The 19717-nt window shown below is 39.5% G+C and overlaps 1 protein-coding gene across 14 annotated transcripts; it reads right to left on the reverse strand.

Annotated features, from left to right (window-relative positions):
* Positions 1-8354: 8354 nt before the first annotated feature.
* Positions 8355-19500, reverse strand: parvg (parvin, gamma). 14 transcript variants are annotated; one of them, XM_080475057.1, is made up of 14 exons: positions 19232-19477; positions 18539-18684; positions 18361-18465; positions 16441-16505; positions 15835-15937; positions 15581-15724; positions 14305-14420; positions 14140-14195; positions 14006-14043; positions 13838-13899; positions 12433-12501; positions 12210-12311; positions 11031-11103; positions 8367-8599 (listed from the first exon to the last, which is right to left on the reverse strand). In XM_080475057.1, the coding sequence occupies exons 3-14, from the start codon at positions 18422-18424 to the stop codon at positions 8502-8504; spliced, it is 990 nt and encodes a 329-aa protein (XP_080331183.1). In that variant the 5' UTR covers positions 18425-18465; positions 18539-18684; positions 19232-19477; the 3' UTR covers positions 8367-8501. The 14 variants fall into 14 exon arrangements, with proteins under 14 accessions (XP_080331175.1, XP_080331183.1, XP_080331187.1 ...); XM_080475049.1 differs by lacking the exon at positions 18539-18684 and having other exon boundaries at positions 8355-8599; positions 19232-19447; XM_080475061.1 differs by lacking the exon at positions 18539-18684 and having other exon boundaries at positions 14305-14410; positions 15837-15937; positions 19232-19500.
* Positions 19501-19717: the final 217 nt, after the last annotated feature.

The following is a 19717-nucleotide window of genomic DNA, read 5'->3' on the forward strand; positions in this document are numbered from 1 at the left end:
CAATACAGTAACTCCTCACCATACTGGCAAACTGAGAAACTGGTGACAAGCGGTGGAGGAAGCAGTGTAATGAAGGTTCAGGCTGATGAGAAAATTGATTGAGGAGTATCCAGTTGAGTGAGGAAACAACCCCAGAGACAGACAGACACACACACACACACACACACACACACACACACACACACACACACACACACAGCAAGTAGACATGGTGTGTCTACTAGTAGGTATGGTGTGAGAAAGAAAAATACTCAAGCACAGTTATAAACAGTCTATATACATATACATACACACAGTTATATGTGAAAAAATAAAAGAAGGTTAAATAAATGATTATTTGGTTTTGAAAGAGTAAAATGACCTGTAGCACTGTAGCAGTTGCCCTTTTATTTAGCAACTACACATCCAATAAAAAAACCAACCATTGGCACAACCTTGGGGATCTACCAACTGTTAATGTTGTGAAATTACAACCTACATGCCCTGACTCTTTTGAATTTTGAACAGAATTTGTTGAATACCCATACAGCCATAGATCTTAAATTCCACTTTATCTAACATAAGATCATTTCTATTCCGAGGGACCCGGGATTTATAGGGAACTCCCTATTTGGCCAAACATTTTGACAAGAGATCAAGTATTTGTGGCATACAAGTTTAGAGTTTGTCAATAGTTGGCAACCCACCATTATTTAAATTTCAAAGACATTTAAAAAAAAAAAATTCAGTTTTTTGCTAAAATAGTTCATTTAATCCCTGTTTACAGTAAAATAATTCAGCAGAAAGAGGGTCGGTAGACCGTTCTAATTATAAATCACAACGATAATACCTTGTGATGTCATGGTTACGTGACATATGATAAAACCACTCATGAAAGTTTCTGTCGTGTAATTCCTCTGAAGCTGTATTTACAGTTCCAACATGTGTAGCTCAAGATTGTAGATATGCCTTTAAAATTATTTTAAATTGCTGTTGAATAGCTGATGGAAGCATGGATAGCTGCTGCAACTCCACCACTTGTATTTGTGTATTGCTTGCATGAATGTCTGTTTTCAGTGCAGGCCCAGCACAACACTGCCTTTACAATAAAAGATGTGATCGCTTTCATTTAGTTTCATTTGCAGAGTGCAGTCTAATGCAAATTACCTTTCGATGTTTGGTAAATATGGAGAACGTTTTGATATGTGACTTTTGAAGAACAAAAGCTGTGGCTGTTTTCTTTCGGGACTTGTCCTGATCTCTTGGGTGATTCTGAGTCCATCAGTGACCTCCCACTTGAAAAGACGCCCGTGTTTGGTAAGCAGCTTAAAGCCCACTCGCTATAAATACTAAGGGCGGGTCAAATTTAGAGGACAAGTTTCCCACAGGAGAATCCATCGTCTGTGGCATAAAAAATGAGGGTAAACAAAACAAAACTCAGTTTAAATCATTTTTCTTTATATCTGCCTCGGTCACAGTAGCAAAGAGGAAGTGTTGACGATCTGGATCATTTGTTTTCAGCAAAATAACAAGCTTGCTCCTGAGAGAAAATGAATGGATGAATAAATTAATTTCTAGATTTAAAATCAATGACAACAACTTACTTAAGGCTTCTAGCAAAGGATTGTCTAAGCATCCAGAAAAATAAACAACGGGCTGGGACGCTCACCAGAGGTATGGGTGCATCACTTTACTGTTACTTCACTCAGTGGTAAAGCCAGAAGCATCGATCAGTCTTAGGTATATCAAGGACCAATTATAAATAAAACTTGGACATCTTTCATCAAGCATGTCACTCATGAAATACTCCAAATCTGATCATAAATTATCACTTAAAAAGAAATAGTGTATAATTCATTGGCAAATACAATCGCAGTCACAGGGTATTGATATCTATTGAAATTAATGTTTGATAATTTTCCTTCTGTGGCTTCCATCCAGGGTATATAAGCTCTCTCTTTCATCCCATACTAAGATAGTTATGGGTTCAAATCCGTGTTTGGCCTTTCTGTGCAGAGTTTGCATGTTTTCCCTATACATGGGCTTCCAGTTAGCGGGGAAGAGCTCCAGCACCCAGACATCCTGAGCTGGACAAATACAAGATGGATGGTTTTCATACACACATGTCTTCAATAATTCTGAAGTGTGTACTTTAGCAGCACTCATGAAACGTTTGTTATTTGTTAAAACTGATGCAAGGCTCATTATTAGTTGGGGAATGATCTCATAGCAGATGTCTTTTACTTCACGTGTGTGATGTACATCTCCAAAGGTCCACAAAAGCAGCAGAAGAGAAGACCTCTGACCTCAGTCCAGTCTCACATCACTGCTTAAATTCCTCCGGTTCTACTCTTAGTTGTCATCGCTCTATAAATAAAATCTGCCACTTTTCCCTCTGCTCAGCTCTGACCGTTTGGCTTCATATAGGACTGTGGGTTGTGTTGTCCAGTGTGACTGGTTCACAGTCTCATTAGTATCTGCCTTCTGTTCACCAGCTACTTTAAATGTGTTGAACCTTTTGGATATTTTCTGTACAAAATAACTTTTTTAGGTCACTTATTTGAGCATTTTTAAGAATCGGACTGTGGTGCTTACAGGATTGTGGCGGTGGGTCAGTCGGTGGGTCGGTCGGTGGGTCGATACTACAAATATACTACTATTGCTACCTAAACTGCACATGTGCTGTCTTTCAGCTACCAACTCATTTCCTTGCGAGGTGGCATCAGTGGGAACCATACAGAAAAAGGTGGAACATGCAAAGATGTCCATGTGGACACTGTGGTCTATAACTGAGTGACTTGGAATGAAGTCTCTGACAGAACACGCTGAGAGATGCGTCTCTCGAGGAGAAGCTTTGAAAGCAAGTAGTAATAAGGTGAGCAATTGGAAGGAGGTCCTTCAGAGAGGGACAGTTGTTCAGGCTTTACCTGAGTGAGGGCAATTCCAGAGGGAACTCTCCAGCAAAATGCAACAGGCAGGAAGAGAGCTCTCCAAACTCCCAGAGAAAAGGAACAGAGCAACTCGGGAAAGAAAATAGAGGCAACAACGATGAAGTGATGTATCTGACCAAAGAGAACCTTATTGGGTCCGTGAGGAGGCCGAAAGGACAGAAAAAACCCCAACACCTCACAAAGCTGAATGTCAAGCTTCAGCCAAGATGCCTCAACTTATATTTTTCCATTCTAACAACATATTTCAGATGATTTGAAATCTCTTTTCGTGACATAAAGAAATGCTTTTCAGGAGAAGATGAGCAACTAAGACCAGTGGTTGGCCGTATTTGGCTTCACTGTGTTGATTTAACCATCCAGAGTCCAGCACAGGGCCATCGACGAGGTCTGATAGGCAAATTTGGGAACTACTGTCTTAGTCTATAAAAGATTAGCTTGAAGCTTTACAATGTAGTGATTTGTAATGCCCATGTGCACCGTTAGTTGCCTTTGCAAGGATAAATATAAGCATACATATTATTAAGAAGCAGCAGGTTTTTTTTTTTTTCTTTACTGGTTCTGCTCTTTTGGCTCCGTTCCAGTTTTCATGCACACGCAGCGTTAAATCTGTTCAGTGTGACAAGTGAGGGAGATATTACTCATGTTTCCTGTCAACAATTTGGATGGACTCCGACATGTATTTGTCCAGTGGGTTTCCAGGCAGGGAGACAGCATTTGTTTTCTTCAGAATCTGTTTATGAGACATCCTCTGCTGCAACAACTCCAGGCTGTACACCCACAGTCTGTCTCAAAGACTCTATGAAATGATTTCTACTATATCATCATTTGCTGCTGAAAAGTGGGCTTAAATTCTATATCTTTATTTCCTATCATGTTGTAGCAGCCCGTTTTATGTGTGTGAGGAGTCAGTGCTGGTGGTGTGAAGACGAAGATGTCAGTGTAAGATGTGACCTTTACTTAGATAAGTGTACAAAAGCTAAAGTACATTCATCTTGTGTGATTTCTGCTAATGTTCAAAGCATAAATATAAGACATACAAGTGTTTACCCATAGGTGCAGTGACGGGCTCGTAATTTATCCGGTTTGTCTCAGTGTGGAGCCAGTCTTCAGACTGCGGTGCTTGTACCAATTACCAGGAACTGCTGGTACTTAGACGCAGACACAGTGGAAGAAAACAAGACATTGAGAATCAAGGGAGTAACATCTGGACATTTCAGAGAGAAAGAGAAATAAAATCTGTTTAATAAGACTTTTTTTTAGAAACGCTGCACACTGTGTAGAAGCATACTTGTCTCTGGTGAAAACATCTTTCATAATCACAGTAAAATATGGATGAAGAATAGTAGAGGACAGCCCACGTCACATTTATACTACTTTACCACAAGGTAGCAAAAGGGGCTTTGTGAGACCAGTGAAGGACATAGAATTTAATAAGAAAAATAAAAAGGTATCTTGTAATATTGGATCGAAACATTCAGTGGTCTGTGGCTAATGCTATATTCCAAATTTGACATAACTTCTTTAAAAAAAACGAAGAAAAAAATAAACAAAAACGTGTTGTTGCATTTAATTATTTAACATTGCAGAGAAGAAAATAGTATGGAGGCTGTTCTTGTGCAAGCTCCATCTGAGTTTTAATCAAAACATTACGTTGTGTTTTGTTGATAATTGCAGTGTTACTTCATATGCACATGCATCACAATGGCAAAACTGTGTCTATGAATCAATCCAGAAAAATGTCTATAAGCTGTAAAAACAACATCAACAAGCACTGTTTATCCTAACATGTCACACTGCATGTAGGCATCTTGAAAACAAAAGGTCTTTTATTACTTCCACTTCACAACACAGAAAACAGACCAGATTGCCAAGGTCCTTGAACATAGCATTGTTTGGTATGGGGGTGAGATAGGGTTTATAAACCTTATAAACAACAAAGGATTTCTAACATTACATCATATATTTACATAGGAAAATCAACAAAGCTAAAGCAGATTGATACGAAGAAAAATACTGTTTTGGTAGCATGTGATAAATGTGAAAGATGGAAAACAAAATTCTAAATCCTTCATTGTTGCCCTTTCATTCTTCATTGCATTGTTTTCTTCCACAATTCTGGCAAACTTCATCACATCAGCAGTAGGATTTTTTTATTTTTTTTACTATGACCTGACATTCCATTTAGTGACAGTAGACAGAGGCTGTGACTTCCTGGAGGTGTTACTGATTTTCAGTATCAATAGAGACAAAAAAAAACTAAGCAGTGATGCATTTGCGTATCTTTGAATTTAGATAACGGCTGTATTTTCAGAAAAGTCACTTCTTGAAACAACATTTATTTGAGCCCAAGGCCAAAGGCCGCCAAAGTTAAACAGAAGTTAAATTTGTGAGGGATTGCAAAGCATCCAGGAGGAAATGCGAGCAACAGCCATTGTTTGTACTATACCATACCTTGTATTTGAGATTTGGCGTGGCTACCAAAATACTTCCGTTGCAGCCTTTGTGTATTTTGCATAAAGTTGCATGTGGAAGACATCGACGTTCACAAAATTAGCATCACTTCACTGAAACTGGTCTTTCGTGGTCTGACCGTGTAATACAGTAGGATTTGCACTCAAATTCAATTTACAACAAGCACTGCAGTTTGCAATCATTCAAGGTGAAGGGCTTAAGTGCTGTAAATTTGGAAGGAGCCATTTGGATGTTTTATGACACAAACTGTCCATTAAAATGATCATGAAATGATGAATTAGAGCAGCACACACCTCAGTCGCTCTCTCGCTCTCTGCTATCTCTATTTTTACGGCTGTGATTTTTCCACCTGGCTTCAAAATACATTTTATGTTAACTTTTTCCAAATGTCAGGGTAATAAAATATGTATAAGGACCATTTTCCATCAACCTGATGGAAGAAAATGAACTGGTACTCTGAATGTCAGCGGGTACAGTATCTGTAAGCAAACTGGAGGGAAGGAAATGAGTCTAAAACATTGTTGTTGTACTTGCTGTTGTTGTTGTTTTCATTTCAACCTTTAACCTTGCTACAAAAACAATTAAACAAACATCGCAATTTGCTAGTACACAAAACAAATCCACAAGGCGAAAGGCTTGAATAAATAAGGTTAATCTATTTAAATTTTACAGTAGAAAAGGGTGACCATATCCAATTTCCTGTGAAATCTGAAGTCACTAATGGTTTGCATGAATTACATCATTCGAATGTGCTTGTAAAACAGGACAATTAAATGCATTTTTTTTTTTCTCCAGTTTTTCTTAACTTTTGATTTGGCACATTAGCAAGCTGTGCTTTGTTCGAATTGAATCTATTGTCTTGTTTTTCAGTGCATCCTCTACATAATGGTGTGACATTGAGTGGTGAACAATTCACTGGGGGGAAGAAAGTAAAAAGAGGTCACACAAATTGTCAGCAGGAAGACACGAGGAAGTGGAGAAAAAAGGATCACGTGTTGTTTATTGAGAAGCGACAGCCAAAGACAGAAGAGGGGTATTATAAGAAAGGAAAGTGCCATGTTTCAACAAAGCCGGCTGGAAAGGAAGGACATCGACGGGGGAAAGATAAAGAGAGAAGAGGACACGCTTAACTAAAAGGAAGCAACAACTACACCCAACATCTTTTGAGAAAACCAATAATAAGATATTAATACAAAAGAAAATATTAATAACAATATAGTTGTTAATGAATTATTCCCCCATAAACTGCTAGTATATGAACAAATGATAGCTTTCATAAATGATCAATGTGCTGTGCAGGCATATAAATACTAATGAGTATTCAGATCTTAATGCATATTTTCTTATTTAATAGTTTTGGCTATCAGATAAAATGTTAATGGCACAAAAATGACCATTCTAATTGAAGTAACTGACAAGAATTAATTTAAAAAAGAGAGAGAAAGGATAAGAAAACATGATCAAACAATCAGAAATCGTAAAACAGGCCAGCTAGCACAGAAACAGGCGGGTTGTAAAAACCTGGACGTTGGTCTATTACAGAGGAGTCCAAACTGTGGCCCGTGGACCAATTTTTTTTTGCCAGTTTTGTATTATAATAAATACAATGGAAGATACTCATGAAGCTTAACTATATTCTTCTTTGGAGATTTTGCACTCAGCGAACTGTACCCCGTTATCCAGTTCAGGGTTTGTACCTCACTGGAGACACTGCTGGTCACCACAAATGGCAGAGCCAAAGAAACGCAAGTGAGTGCAGAAGATTTCAGACAATGAACTTTACCTGTAGACTGTGCTGTAATTTGGACATTCTTCCGTACGTGTCCCTCTGGGAAAAAAGTTTGCATCTCAAATATGCAATAACTTTGTTAAAATTGGTAGCCGTCCTCGAAAATGGCCACCATACAATTTCAGCGAGCCAGTGCCATTGTGTTTCCTATCCAGCCTCAGAGGGGATATGCTTGTGTGATGCCAGTTCTAGATAAATAACCAGACAGTTACATCATGAGTGGTATTCTGCATAAAACATTTTGAAATTCAAACATGTAGACCACGAAAGTGATACACATCCGTCGTAGAGTCAAGGTTAACTACAGCCTCCACCAGTGCTGTTAGTCCACAGGCTGCCAGTGGAGAATGAACAGGGTTAAAGATAGAGCAGACAACTGTGACAAACCATAACAGAAAATATATTTTCCATGTTGATGCATATTCTTATTCGTTCAGGTAGGAAGTATCCCAAAGTAATTGAATCAGGTCAATTGGACATGTGCTTAAGTACCGCTCACTTGACTTGGCTGGCTTATTTCCGTGACCAATTTTGTCCTTGTGTAACAAACAAAGCAGTGGCAGTACTTGGGGATTTCCTGTATGCACTTTAATGATCCAAGATTTTCTGAACTTTACTTTTTGATTTTCATCACTGACAGATTTTTTTTTTTTTAATTAGTCTCAGTCACAATCGTTTCAGAGAAGTTTGTTTCTGAGGTTTGTCAAAACCCACCTTATTGCTTTTGTTAAAATCGATGCCGCCGAGTACTCAGCTCTCCGCAGGAGTCTTTGTGAGGCAGGCCACTGAAAATTGCGTCGGCATCACCTGACTTGCATCAGCTGCTTTGTTCGGGCTTTTCCCATTAGTGGTTCGGTCAGGAGCGGTCAGCCATAACTCAGCCCCTTTTTCACTCTCCATCTTCGAATACCATGCCAAAGTCATTCCGCTGCTGCAGCTGCCTCCATCAGCACCAACCTTGATCCTTGAAGTTTTACCCGCAGAACGTTTAAATATTCTTTTACAGGATTTAAAAGTCTGAACCGGCTATTCAGGCACTTTTCATATGAAATACCTACTTAGTCTTGACTTATAGTCTGAGTATAGGCGACACTTTTGCATAGATGCAAAATAATAATTTACTATTTTCTGAACAAGTACGTTTCAAAAAAATCAAAGCAATTGACACTCTAGGTGAAGTTCACCCCACTTTAAAAACCACAGCTTTAATTGTTTGTCTCAAGTTAACCTTTTAATTATCTTCAGTCTCTATTTCTTTCTGTAAAAACATCATGCATACATCTGCTTGCGCCACAAATTCAGGTGCTCAGTTATTTTTCACGTGACGTCCTCTCGCATTTGGCTTTGTGCTTCTTGAACAGCAAATACAGGACCTTCATGGTGGCTGCGATGTCCTGAGAGACGATATCTGCCAAAAAAGTCCAGAGAGATAACACACATTAGTGTCCTTCGACCACAGCAGCAGTGAAAATATGGTGAACCTGTGACCAGCATTAGCTAATGCCTAATGTCATAATGCTCTCCAACAGGTCATAGATCAGGGGGACACAAAAACATTAAGTTAATCAATACGTCCTTGGAGAGATGCGATCATGACAAAATTGCCCTCTGTTGTGAAATACACTAACCAAATAAATGTGTCATAAAGATAGACTCCACCAATGGCTAACCTCATTAATGCACAGAGCATGCAGCCTTTTTAGGCTCCCAGTACTGGGACTCCTCATTCCATCTCAGCAATTATGCCGTTAATTAAAAAGACACTAAAAATGAATTAAATTAGCTGCTTGCTCCTGGCTCAGATTAATTGCGCCGGTCTTTACATTAACAGTTATCGTGTTTAGGATTTATTCCCCAATTACAGGCTGTCTGGCGGGCGGGTTACGTTGAGGGGAAGGGAGAGGGAGATTGAAGCTCACAGACAAAGCTCATCCTGTCAATAGTGGATTGGCGGGGAAGTGAAGTTGATCCATTTTGCCATTGATTAATTCACACACTTAAACCAGTCAGTAACTCACTCGGTCACTCTCTCTATTTCTGTCTCGTTTATTTAGAGTCACACCAAACACAGGCATACAGTGATTAAAACTCCAGACTCGAAACTAATCAGTCCTACAGTGCTGCGTCTGCGCAGTTCAAACTATCCTCCAGGCTGGAACAGGGTGGGGGGGGATAAAGGTAAAAGCAACCCGAAACATACAACAGAGTTCATGGAGATTTATTATAGAAATACAAGAAGCATTACTCCTTAAATTCATCAGATAAATATACTCTACACAATTAACTGAAAAGGGCTTCTGAATAAAGCGATATTAAATCATGGACTTATAACCACTACAATCTGGTGAAAACTGGATTTGCAGCTGATTACATTTTTAAATATCGCAAGTGATCATGCAAATAGAATTTGCTGACAATTGAGAAAGTCACCAGCTTTGATTGAATCTTCCCTTTAGTGTTGAATAACAGTAAATATAGTTTGGTCTATAAAATCATTTAAGGAGATGTGCGTGGGATCAAGGACAATGTGATCAATATTGTTTATGAGAGAAATTACAGATCAAAAGTTAATTGATTCGAGGCAAATATACAAGTTTAATAGCTGGATTCATGTGTTACAGTCCTGTTTCCTACTAATCATGTGAACACTGGCTGTTGGGTCTAGCATCCAGTTTGCAGAGAGTGTTTCCAATCATAGTGTTTTTTTTACTATTAAACCTTCAAGAACTGGCACCTTCTGCTTCACTTATAAGACTGAACATAAACTGAATGTTTCTCACAAGACCATCTTCTCGTGCTTCAGTGTGATATTGCACAATTAGATTGAATACTGAACTGGATTACAAATAAAATCACCATACGGCACAAAACACTTTTTTTCAATATATGATGACTGTTAACAGTGAAAAGATTATTTGTGCCATTTAACATTACATATTGCACATTCAAACCTACAGAGTGCCACCAACTTGTCACATACATACTAAACTTCCTCTTTCAATCTTTGGTTAAATCAGGGTGCAAATCTTTTAAACTTATTAAATTAGCATTAGAAATATTGTACATTTAAGCTTTTCAGAGGTTTTGTGAGGCATGATGTTTGGTTTATGGCACGATTCAAGAAGATGTTATTCCGTGGTTAGAAAGCTGAAATCCGATCTTTTCACTTGTAAGTTGTATCTCAGAAACGCCTGAGATTCCACAGACATTTTTACAGTAAAGAGATGCACTCCGGATATTTCTGGAGATCGGCCTGAGAACTGTGTGATATGCAGTAGCTGTGCTCATGAATACAAATTACATATCTTCCGCAGATAAAGCCATAGCGGCGAGGTTAAATCTCTGTGTCTATCAGCGGCCACCAAGTGACACCGTCCCCTTGAGACTGTCGCCCGCTCCCCTCCTCTAAATGAACGGTGATGGCCTCGGACTGAGCCAATCATCTGCAGTGCTCCACATCCAGACGCAATTCACACCCATTCAAATCCCCTCCGCACTTCGGTCTTCCCCTCCCAAAATACTGTCAAAGCCTCACCGCGCTGTGCAGCGGAGATTAACTCAAACTACACCAGCGATTTCCTTCCTGATACACAAACAGATTGTGGCGTGTCACTGATAAACACTCCTGATAGAGGATATCATCTGAATTAGTTTGACGCCGCTATCTTGAAGCTTGAGTGTCGGTTGTTAGAATCATTTTGCTCACGGGTCTTCTGCTGTTATTGTTTTTGTTTTTCAGTCGTTGTTGTTGTTGTTCTTCAATTCACCAGGAATGGCATTTCAAAATGTGTAAAGAAGTCAGAGTGGGTTTTTGTATGAAGCAAGTGGGGCTCTTTCACCTTGTGGAGCAACGTTAGATATCTGCAGGCCAGAATCATTCAGCAGGTCCAAGGCCAAAGTCACGTTGTGAACCTGCAGGTCAAACAGAATCGCACCACATTTTTTATCCAGAAAAGTGAAATTTAAGTTAAATTTGTACAAATTCTGTAACTCATATACACTCAAACATCAGAAAGAAACACGTTTAAGTTGCAAGAAGATACTTTTTCATATATATGCTCTTGACATAAGTGTTGATCATCACTAGAAGTGATTCAAATAATTCAAAAGAAAGAACGACACGTAGACTGTGGCAAATTTGACCCTTTTATCAGCCACATCAACTTGGTGACAGATTGTGAGAAGCATGTGGAAATATAACAAATAAAATGCAGCAAATGTTGCTTTTGGGTGGCAGTAAGTTCTAAAAACTTTTTATAGCTGATGACATACCGGTTGTTTCTGCGTGTGTACAACACTGTTCCAGGGTTTAACTCGCCAGATTAGCTCAATGTGCACATTATTTATTTTGTGTTTGGTTTATATTATTGCATTTGCAATACATTTGAAACCTATCTGCAACTAAATAAGTGTGGAAATGGTGTTAATTCAACATTTATCTTGTTTTCAGTGAGAGGATTATAGGTATAACTTTCATACGGTATCATCTTATTCTTCCAAGTAAAGTCAAACCAAAGAGAGCATCGCAAGTGAGCCATCACACAGAAGAAATGTTGCATATACTTTTCTTTATGGTAATTGTGGAAGAAGTCATTTCCTCACAGCACATATTGCAATAGTTTCCATTCAGAATCAGATCTTAGTGTTGTATTTCATTATCCACTCTGCTCACAAAGGAATTAGATGTGATTAGGTCAAAGAAGATGAAAAAATGTATTTCATATCAGTTGAAGTTATAAATCAAACTAAAGCACTCTGTGGAAATTAATCAGATAAAATGACGGTTTAAAAAAAAAACTGAAGGAACTCCAAATAGAATTTTTGTTAATTAAATTTTAATGCAATTAAATTTTTAATATAATGAAATGTTGAAAATGAAACCCACATCACCTATTCGCCACAGGCCGGATGTATTTATAACAGTTAAATGTTAAGTGAGCCTCTGTTCGGTATTGACATATCACCTCTGTGAGGAAGCTCTTAATGTTTCATGAATCCAAAATGAGTCCATATCTTACCATCTCAGAGTGGTTGACAGGGGTCAAGTTGAAGTCAAAGAGGGGGATGAAGAAACCCTCAAGCTGTCCAATCAGCAGCAGCAGAATCACTCCATCAGCAAACTGAACAAGAGACACATGGGACACAGAAACACGTCAGAGGACAGGCACATTACCTCAAGGGGAAAGGAAACGAGTCAGTATATAAGCATCAAGAAGCAACCTTCAGAATGAATCTTATTACCTGTTTGTCCATATCAGACACCTGAAGCCCCACATTGGCCATATTTTGGTTGACAAAATGTAAGATGGCCTGAAAAAGGGAAGGGTTACAGGGAAGATTAGTAAGTTTGAAATGAAAGCTGACATTTTCAGGTATAAGTTCAATGTATAGAACTAGAAGTTCCTCCAGCAATGAGTTTGTCACAGCATGAATGGTGTGTTCACTTATTAGACTTCAGATGGAAATATGACCTTTTTTACCAAATGTCATGACAGTGTATTCAAATATTAATTGAGGAATATCAATCAAAAAAAAATAAAAAATACCAGCCTCCTGGTGTTACTACAGGAAACTGGACCGTATGTATTGTGCTCTGAGAGCAAGACGCTTCAGCTCAGTCTCAAGCAGTGTTGGGAACAGTGCAACATAAAGTAACATATAAATGTAACCTGTATACTTGCAGCAGTAACATTTATGAAATTACTGCTGATTGTGATTTTGAGGAGAGAAGATTTTCCTCTGAGGAGGTGGATTGGTCAGCCACCGAGCGCAGCAGGGTGGAGTTACGTGATGCACATGAGCGCATCACCCATGAATTATTGGCATGAAGCTCGTTTACCCGTTAAAAATCCATAAATTGGCCTCATTGTTTAGGGTTAAGGTCAAAACGTGTGAAAAAAGTAGAGGCTTATAGTCCGAAAACGACGAAAAATTCCGGTATGGTCGTACGCTAGAAAAAAGTCCCGGTGCACTGAGGGGTAAAATTTTAAAGTGCCGGTATAGCTTACCGGTGTATACCAGCCCACTTAAAGCACTAATAACTGAATTTACATTGAGCCATTTTAGAGCTGAAGAATTGTCTCACATTGAAATGCTCAATTCACCCACTGTTTACTTTTTAAACCTGAATTAAGTCATTTCTCTTGACAGCATCTTGCAAATTAACATCAGCTTTTATTTATACATACCTGACACATTTTTTTTATGAATTTTGTAGTTTATCTCACGTTTTTTGAGTACCTGATAACAAATTATTTGCAGAAACTGATACACTAGCTCCACGACTAAAGCAACTGGAATTCTTCACTGCTGATCCTGAGTTTCCCCTTCAGCAATGTGAAGATTTTCAGCTCCTCTGTGTGTTAGTATGACTAAATATATTTACATTGAAGTGTACTGACAAAAGGTTTAGACAAAGAAACTAAGAACAGAGTTCCATTAATAACGAATGGAGAAATTACAGCTACTTCTATAAACAAGATTGATATCTAATTCTACCCTACAGTAGTTACACTACATCCGTAACACATATGTTGTAGGAATACTGAAAAGTATTCATCTGCCTTCCGAGCACTACGGCTTGTCGCTCACAGCAGAGTTGAGTGAACACCTGGCTGTCTCAGCACTTCTCTCGTCCTTGTTGTACCTTCTTCACCGTGTTGACCTTGTGAGCATCAAGCTTCAGCAGTTGCTCTATGGGATCCTCCCCTGGGTGACCAGACAGCCAGAAAATAAATGTGTCAGTGTGCTGTAATGCTGTTTGGACGACATTCAAGATGTTCCATCCCTTCACCCTCTGATCACATTCACTCACTTTCAGTATTGCCGAGGGAAGCTGAGTCTGCATCCCTGCTGAAGAGGATGAAAAAAAGACCCCCAACAAAAATAAAGGTGAATCCTGTGTTTTACTCCTATTCACAGAATCCAGCAGGACAAAAATCCCCTCACCTTTCCTCTGTGAGGACTTCTGTCTGCACATCTGACTTGATTCCACTTTTGCTGACCTGTGAGAAAATAAAAATGAACCTCAACTGAGCAGCAGTTCCACCCAGTGAGTTTCTTCCAGACAGACACGGAGCAGAAAAAGGTGCTCGAGTTCGAGATGAGACTCACTTCCACGACTACGACTTCAACTTTGACGTTCGGGGGCAAATCCACGTCGGGCTGGAAACATCTCACCATGGCAACCAGGAGATGGAGAGTGGCCAGGAGGTCTTTGCTGTGGATGACTGACGGTCAAACAGAGAACAAAACACACCCCAATCAAGCGTTCACTGATGTGACAGAAAACAGAGCAAAGCAGGAGCGAGTAAACAGAGAAAATTGGAAAATAACATTTATATTTAATGACCTCTGAATACATCAGATAGTTTTTGACAATGCCTGTAAATCAAATGTGTTTGGTGGGTTTTCGTGTTCTTGCTTCGCAGCTGAATTATTCCCGGTTAAATTGCCGTGTCACCGTGGCGTGAATGTGTCCCTGGCCCTCTTTTCTCCATACAGATGCACTGGCAACCTGCCAGCCCACACCATATTGCAGCTACCTGAATATAATCCAGCATTACTGTGTTAATTTCATCGAATGAATTTGATCATCCAGTTCTGTTGTGCTACATGAGATCAATCCATCGAGGAAGTTGATCTCTGTCCTTTTAGGTTAAGTTGTGAGGCAAAGACAGAGTATTCTGTTATTTTTCAGAATCTCTTTCTGAGAAATCCTCTGCTGCGGCATCCCCAGGCTGTACGCCCACAGTCTCTCTCAAGTGCTGTATGAAATGATCTCTACTATATTGTGTTGTTGTTGTTGTTATTGTGTTGCTACAAGCTGTTTTATGTGCGCGAGGAGCCGGTGCCGGTGGTGCAAAGAAGAGGAAGGAGGACAGGAAAGAGAAGTTGCGTCTGGCAACGTGATCTGACAGCTGTTGGAAAGATATTTTGGGAAACTGCAGAGATGCTGCATTGATATGAAGAGGCCAAAGGTCACACTCACTTGGACATAATCAGAAATGTGTTGAATCAAACTGATTCCAAGAATTATGATTGTATTGTACCCCACAACCATAATTATTTTGGTGTGCAACTGCTACCACAATAAAATAATAAAACGGGATTATTTGACTTAGAAATCGTGTGTTCAAAAATCCAGCTTTTAACTTGACCTCTCTTTATTTCCACAACGCAGCAAATGTGAAATAATCCCACAAACAGGTGATTTAAAGGGATCCAAATAATGCCAGCACATTTTATCTCCTCTAATATCTCTCACAGTTGGCGTAAGCTTATATGGCGGTATCGCGCTAACACCAAATCCTGCGGCAATGTGTGCCAGCAGAGAACATTTGTTCACTTGTTGCTCAGCTGCTGAAGCACAGTCAGCTGCGTGACTCACGTTTGACGTCCCATTTGATCCCGCTGCCGTCCTGCAGACCCAGTCTCTTGTCCAGCTCTTCCAGGACCACCTCCAGCTTGTGGATCTGAGCCGTGCTGGTCAGCGCTATCTCGTCCACGGACAAGTGCACACCACCCAGTCTGGCTGCATGGAGAGAGTCAGCATTTCAGTATTTTTTTTTTTTTTTCAGTGTTCTAATTGGAATAAAAGGAAGGCATGCAATTAATGGAATATCAAAATGTGTATTATCTCACACAGCAAGTGATGAAGTACCAGCCCGTCGTACAGATCCTCCTCCAGACTCTGAACCACTATGTGATCTGCTCTCAAAGTCCTATTGATCCAATCACCCAGCGCCTACCAAGACACGATTCATCACATAGTCAGACACATCAAACCCTCTCAGTTCCAACCACTATTGCCAGTGAGATGAAAAAAAAAAAAAAAAGAAACCATGTGAAATCTTTTGTGAATTCTATAATACATTTTTAAAGATAATTTGATCTAAAATTAGGTGAAAATGCCGACAAATACAAAACACTGCTTGAGAACGCCTGACATTTCTTTTGTTTTCTTCTTGTACAAGACATGTCAGCTTTGTTTTGAGTTTCTAGTTCTGCCATCTTAAACTGTGCTTTAATATCTGGCTCCTTGCTGTGACAGAGTTGTCTCCTGTCACCTCTTGTAATTATGTTCATTTCATTTTCACTGCATGTGATATTATTTGTGTTCTTCATTGCTTTATGTGTAAATATCGCTGTATGCGATTCATGAATGCAGCTCTGTGGTTTTCCTGGAGGAGCTTTTGATTTCACATTTTGACAGATTCTTAAATGAACGTCTGTTTGCAGTTTTCTTACCTCCTTAAGCTTTTCAAGTTTGGGGTCTTTTAAAGATGCTGGCTGAATGACTTTTCTCTTCTCTCCTGTATGTGAAAACGTGTTTCATTATTCGTGAAATACACTTTTTTTTTTTAAATATTTAACAGTTTAATTAGGATAATGAGCCATAGAATTGTACATATACATATATGTTTTGTTTTTATTTTCACTTCTGTTTAGTTACAGACAGATGTTTCCCAATGGAGCCAATTTTTTAAGCTTTTAACATCATCTCATCTGAAAAAAAAGGAAAAATGATGTTTTCAGATGAGAGCTCCACTTGTTAAAATGGATCCAGAGTCCCTAAATAAGACATAGACCTTTAATTCTAAAACATCAACATTCCACCTTGACTTTTCTAACCACACACTTTTTAAAACAGAACTAGGTTCTTTAAAATGTAGACACATCTCATTTAAACCACAACTTTAAACATTTGGCATTATCAAACGGCACAAGGCCTTTTTTGAAACAAAGTGAAGCTCTTTGTACTCGACTATTTAAAATCAATGTGAATTCTCTGCAGAGTACCAGGACTTTCTGAAGTAGATCCTTACTTCCCTTGCTCTACCAAATGGTTGAAGACTGAATGGTTACAAAAATACTGACAAAGCATCTTGTTTGCAAGTGAACAAACTAGCTGCAATGCACTGTAAAATCACAATTAAGCTTTTTCAATTTTCACGGCGGTGTAGGGTTCAATAGTGTTATGTCACAATCATAAAGACGGTGGCTTGTTGCTTCCAGGCTGTAGGGCTTTATTGTTTAGATTTTTGGACAGAATATGATTTATCTTACACTCCGAAGACATGCATTGAATGAGTAATGGATCTGCACACTGTCCAGGGTGCCTTTCGTCCATAGCTCGGATGAGAGCCATCCCCTGTGAGGGGAAGTGAGGATAAGCATCTATGTGGTATTTTTACAATGTGATAATTTTAGAGAAAAAAAAACCAAGATGAAAATCAGGAATATACATATAATGCTCAGTAGGAAGGATTTAGCAACCCACACAAGAGTCTGGTCTCAGAATTAATTTGGTCCAGACATTAATAACAACCAATCCCTTTTAGGAACAGAAGGATACAAAAGTTACACTCTGTCATGAGGTATGAACGCCCCTTTTGTTGTTAGAATTATATGTATGGTCATACTGAAGACTGTACTTGAATTCAAAATTAAAGTGTTTCTCATATCCTATTGATCCCCCTGACATGTTCCTCGGGAAACAATAAAATATCATTAAAATATATGTTCCATATTTTGGAAATTGTTCAATATTGTCATTTTGAGATAGTGTATTTTCTTTTTACAGTACTTAAGCCAGAAATATAAACAATAAAACCCAAATATTTTTTTTATGTGAAATAAATAGAATATTTATCTTCAGAATTCTTGATTACACCACTTATATAACACTTTTTCAACCGTGTGAGCAGTACCAAATTGCTTTACATCACTAATCACATTCACACACGCGGAGGGTACAGCCATGCAACGTGCTGTCACTCCAATGGGGGCAGCTGTGGTTCAGTGTCTGGCCCAAGGACACTTCAGCATGTGGACAGGTGGAGATGGGAATTGAACCTGCAACCGTTCGATTGGAAGATGACCGCTCTACCAACCGAGCCTTGCCGCTCACACAATTCTAGAGCGGTGACTGCATGGATATTGATGAGATTAAACTGAAGCACTGAATCAGCTGTGATGTGACGCTTCTCACCAAAAGCAGCATGGTTTCCACTGATGTCTGTATCAGGGATTAACGTCAATGAGCTGAAACATGCCATTTCACTTTGGCACTCCAATCAACTCTGACAGAGTGAGATTGACTGGCTTCGCGGGCGGGTAACTGAGCCTGTGCTTGGAGATTTTCCAGTCTGCTAAACGCACACGTACCCTGAAAAGACTCAACATCCAGCGTGTCTTCCTCTTTGTGATACAGGAAGATGTCAGCCTCCATCGTTCCCCCTCAAGGTGAGAAATCCACTGCTGCTGGCCGGCCTGTCAACAAATCCTGCAAAGGGTTAACTCTGCTCAAACCCCTTCAGATGAAGTGCGAAAATATAAACTTCACCAGAGTGAAGAAACGCTTTGACCAGCAATGTGTTTGGCAGAAAGTCTCATTCCGTGTCCTCGGTCGTGTTGCTCGACTCTTGGCCACTGCTGTGGGGATTGACTCATTGACCGGCGTGGTGTGATGTTGATTGAACTGACAGGTTACTGTGCAGAGGAAGTTTTGCCCCATTTCAATTTCAGTTTCTCAAGTATAAAAGAAAAACAGTCTTGGGCTCCACTTGAATACAACGCTCCACTGAGGATGTGAGATGTTTTTGAAAAAGCACAGATTCCAACTGATCTGGACCAAAACACGTCAAACTGTGAGAGGAAGATGTTTAGTTTCCTCACTTCCTTTTCTCTTATCTCAGTGTTACACACAGCACATCAAGCACTGTAGATCCTAGCAGACTTGCAGGACTGCACTTCTCCCTCTAGACATTTCCAGTCTTATGGTTGGAGACATAGAAGCACATGAAAACACATGAAGTAACACAGTCTGACATAACAGACGTGACCTGGGGTGCATAAGGCTGTTGTTTCCTGGATCTGAAGCAGAGCAAAGACAAAGGTGAGCAACTTTTCTCTCTCTGGGTTTTTTTTTTTGTTTTTTTTTAATGTGTGTGCATGTGCTGCTGCTTCTCTTTCCTTGATGTTGACACTAACTTTCAAACAAGGCCATAAACAAAAAAGTCAATTTTAAAAAGCTTACCTTCAGCTCTCGGGGAGCAACGCCACAGAAAAGCGTGACTTCTGTTCAATTGGGTTCCTTAACTGATGTCAACTGTGCATAGTGTCACAGCAGCGACGTAAGAACTGGAGTGGCTGCACTCAACCTGAGTGGAAGCTCTTGTGAATCCTATTAATGCAAAAAGCCCGGCTGCACTCAGTTTGGTACAGTTGCTTTAAAAGAAAACCGATCACAGGGGTGAAAGATAAGCACAAACAAGAGGAAGTGGAGGAGGCGAAGAAGTTTGCACTTCCTCTTTCGATTCTGGCTCTGCAGCTGAGCGCCTCACTGATGAGGGCGTTTACGTTCCGTGTCACGATCAGTGTTTCTGACTTTGATAATACAGACGTGTAGAGGAGGGGGGACTCTTGGGCAAAAAAAATGTTTTGCTTGGAAAACTACACTTTAGGAGAAACGAGAGAAACGAGAGAAACGGGAGAAACGTGACACTCGGAGGTCTGAGCCACT

The sequence above is a fragment of the Lipophrys pholis genome (genome assembly GCF_963383615.2).
Source record: "Lipophrys pholis genome assembly, chromosome: 11".
NCBI lineage: Eukaryota > Metazoa > Chordata > Actinopteri > Blenniiformes > Blenniidae > Lipophrys > Lipophrys pholis.

Excerpts from the sequence above, each read along its gene's own strand:
- parvg (XM_080475049.1), bottom strand. The coding sequence starts at position 18,424 with ATGGAGGCTGACATCTTCCTGTATCACAAAGAGGAAGACACGCTGGAT. Across the intron at positions 16,506-18,360 it reads GGATGTTGAGTCTTTTCAGG|GAGAGAAGAGAAAAGTCATT; the intron begins GTACGTGTGCGT and ends TTTCACATACAG. Across the intron at positions 8,600-11,030 it reads ATCTAACGTTGCTCCACAAG|ATATCGTCTCTCAGGACATC; the intron begins GTGAAAGAGCCC and ends CTTTTTTGGCAG.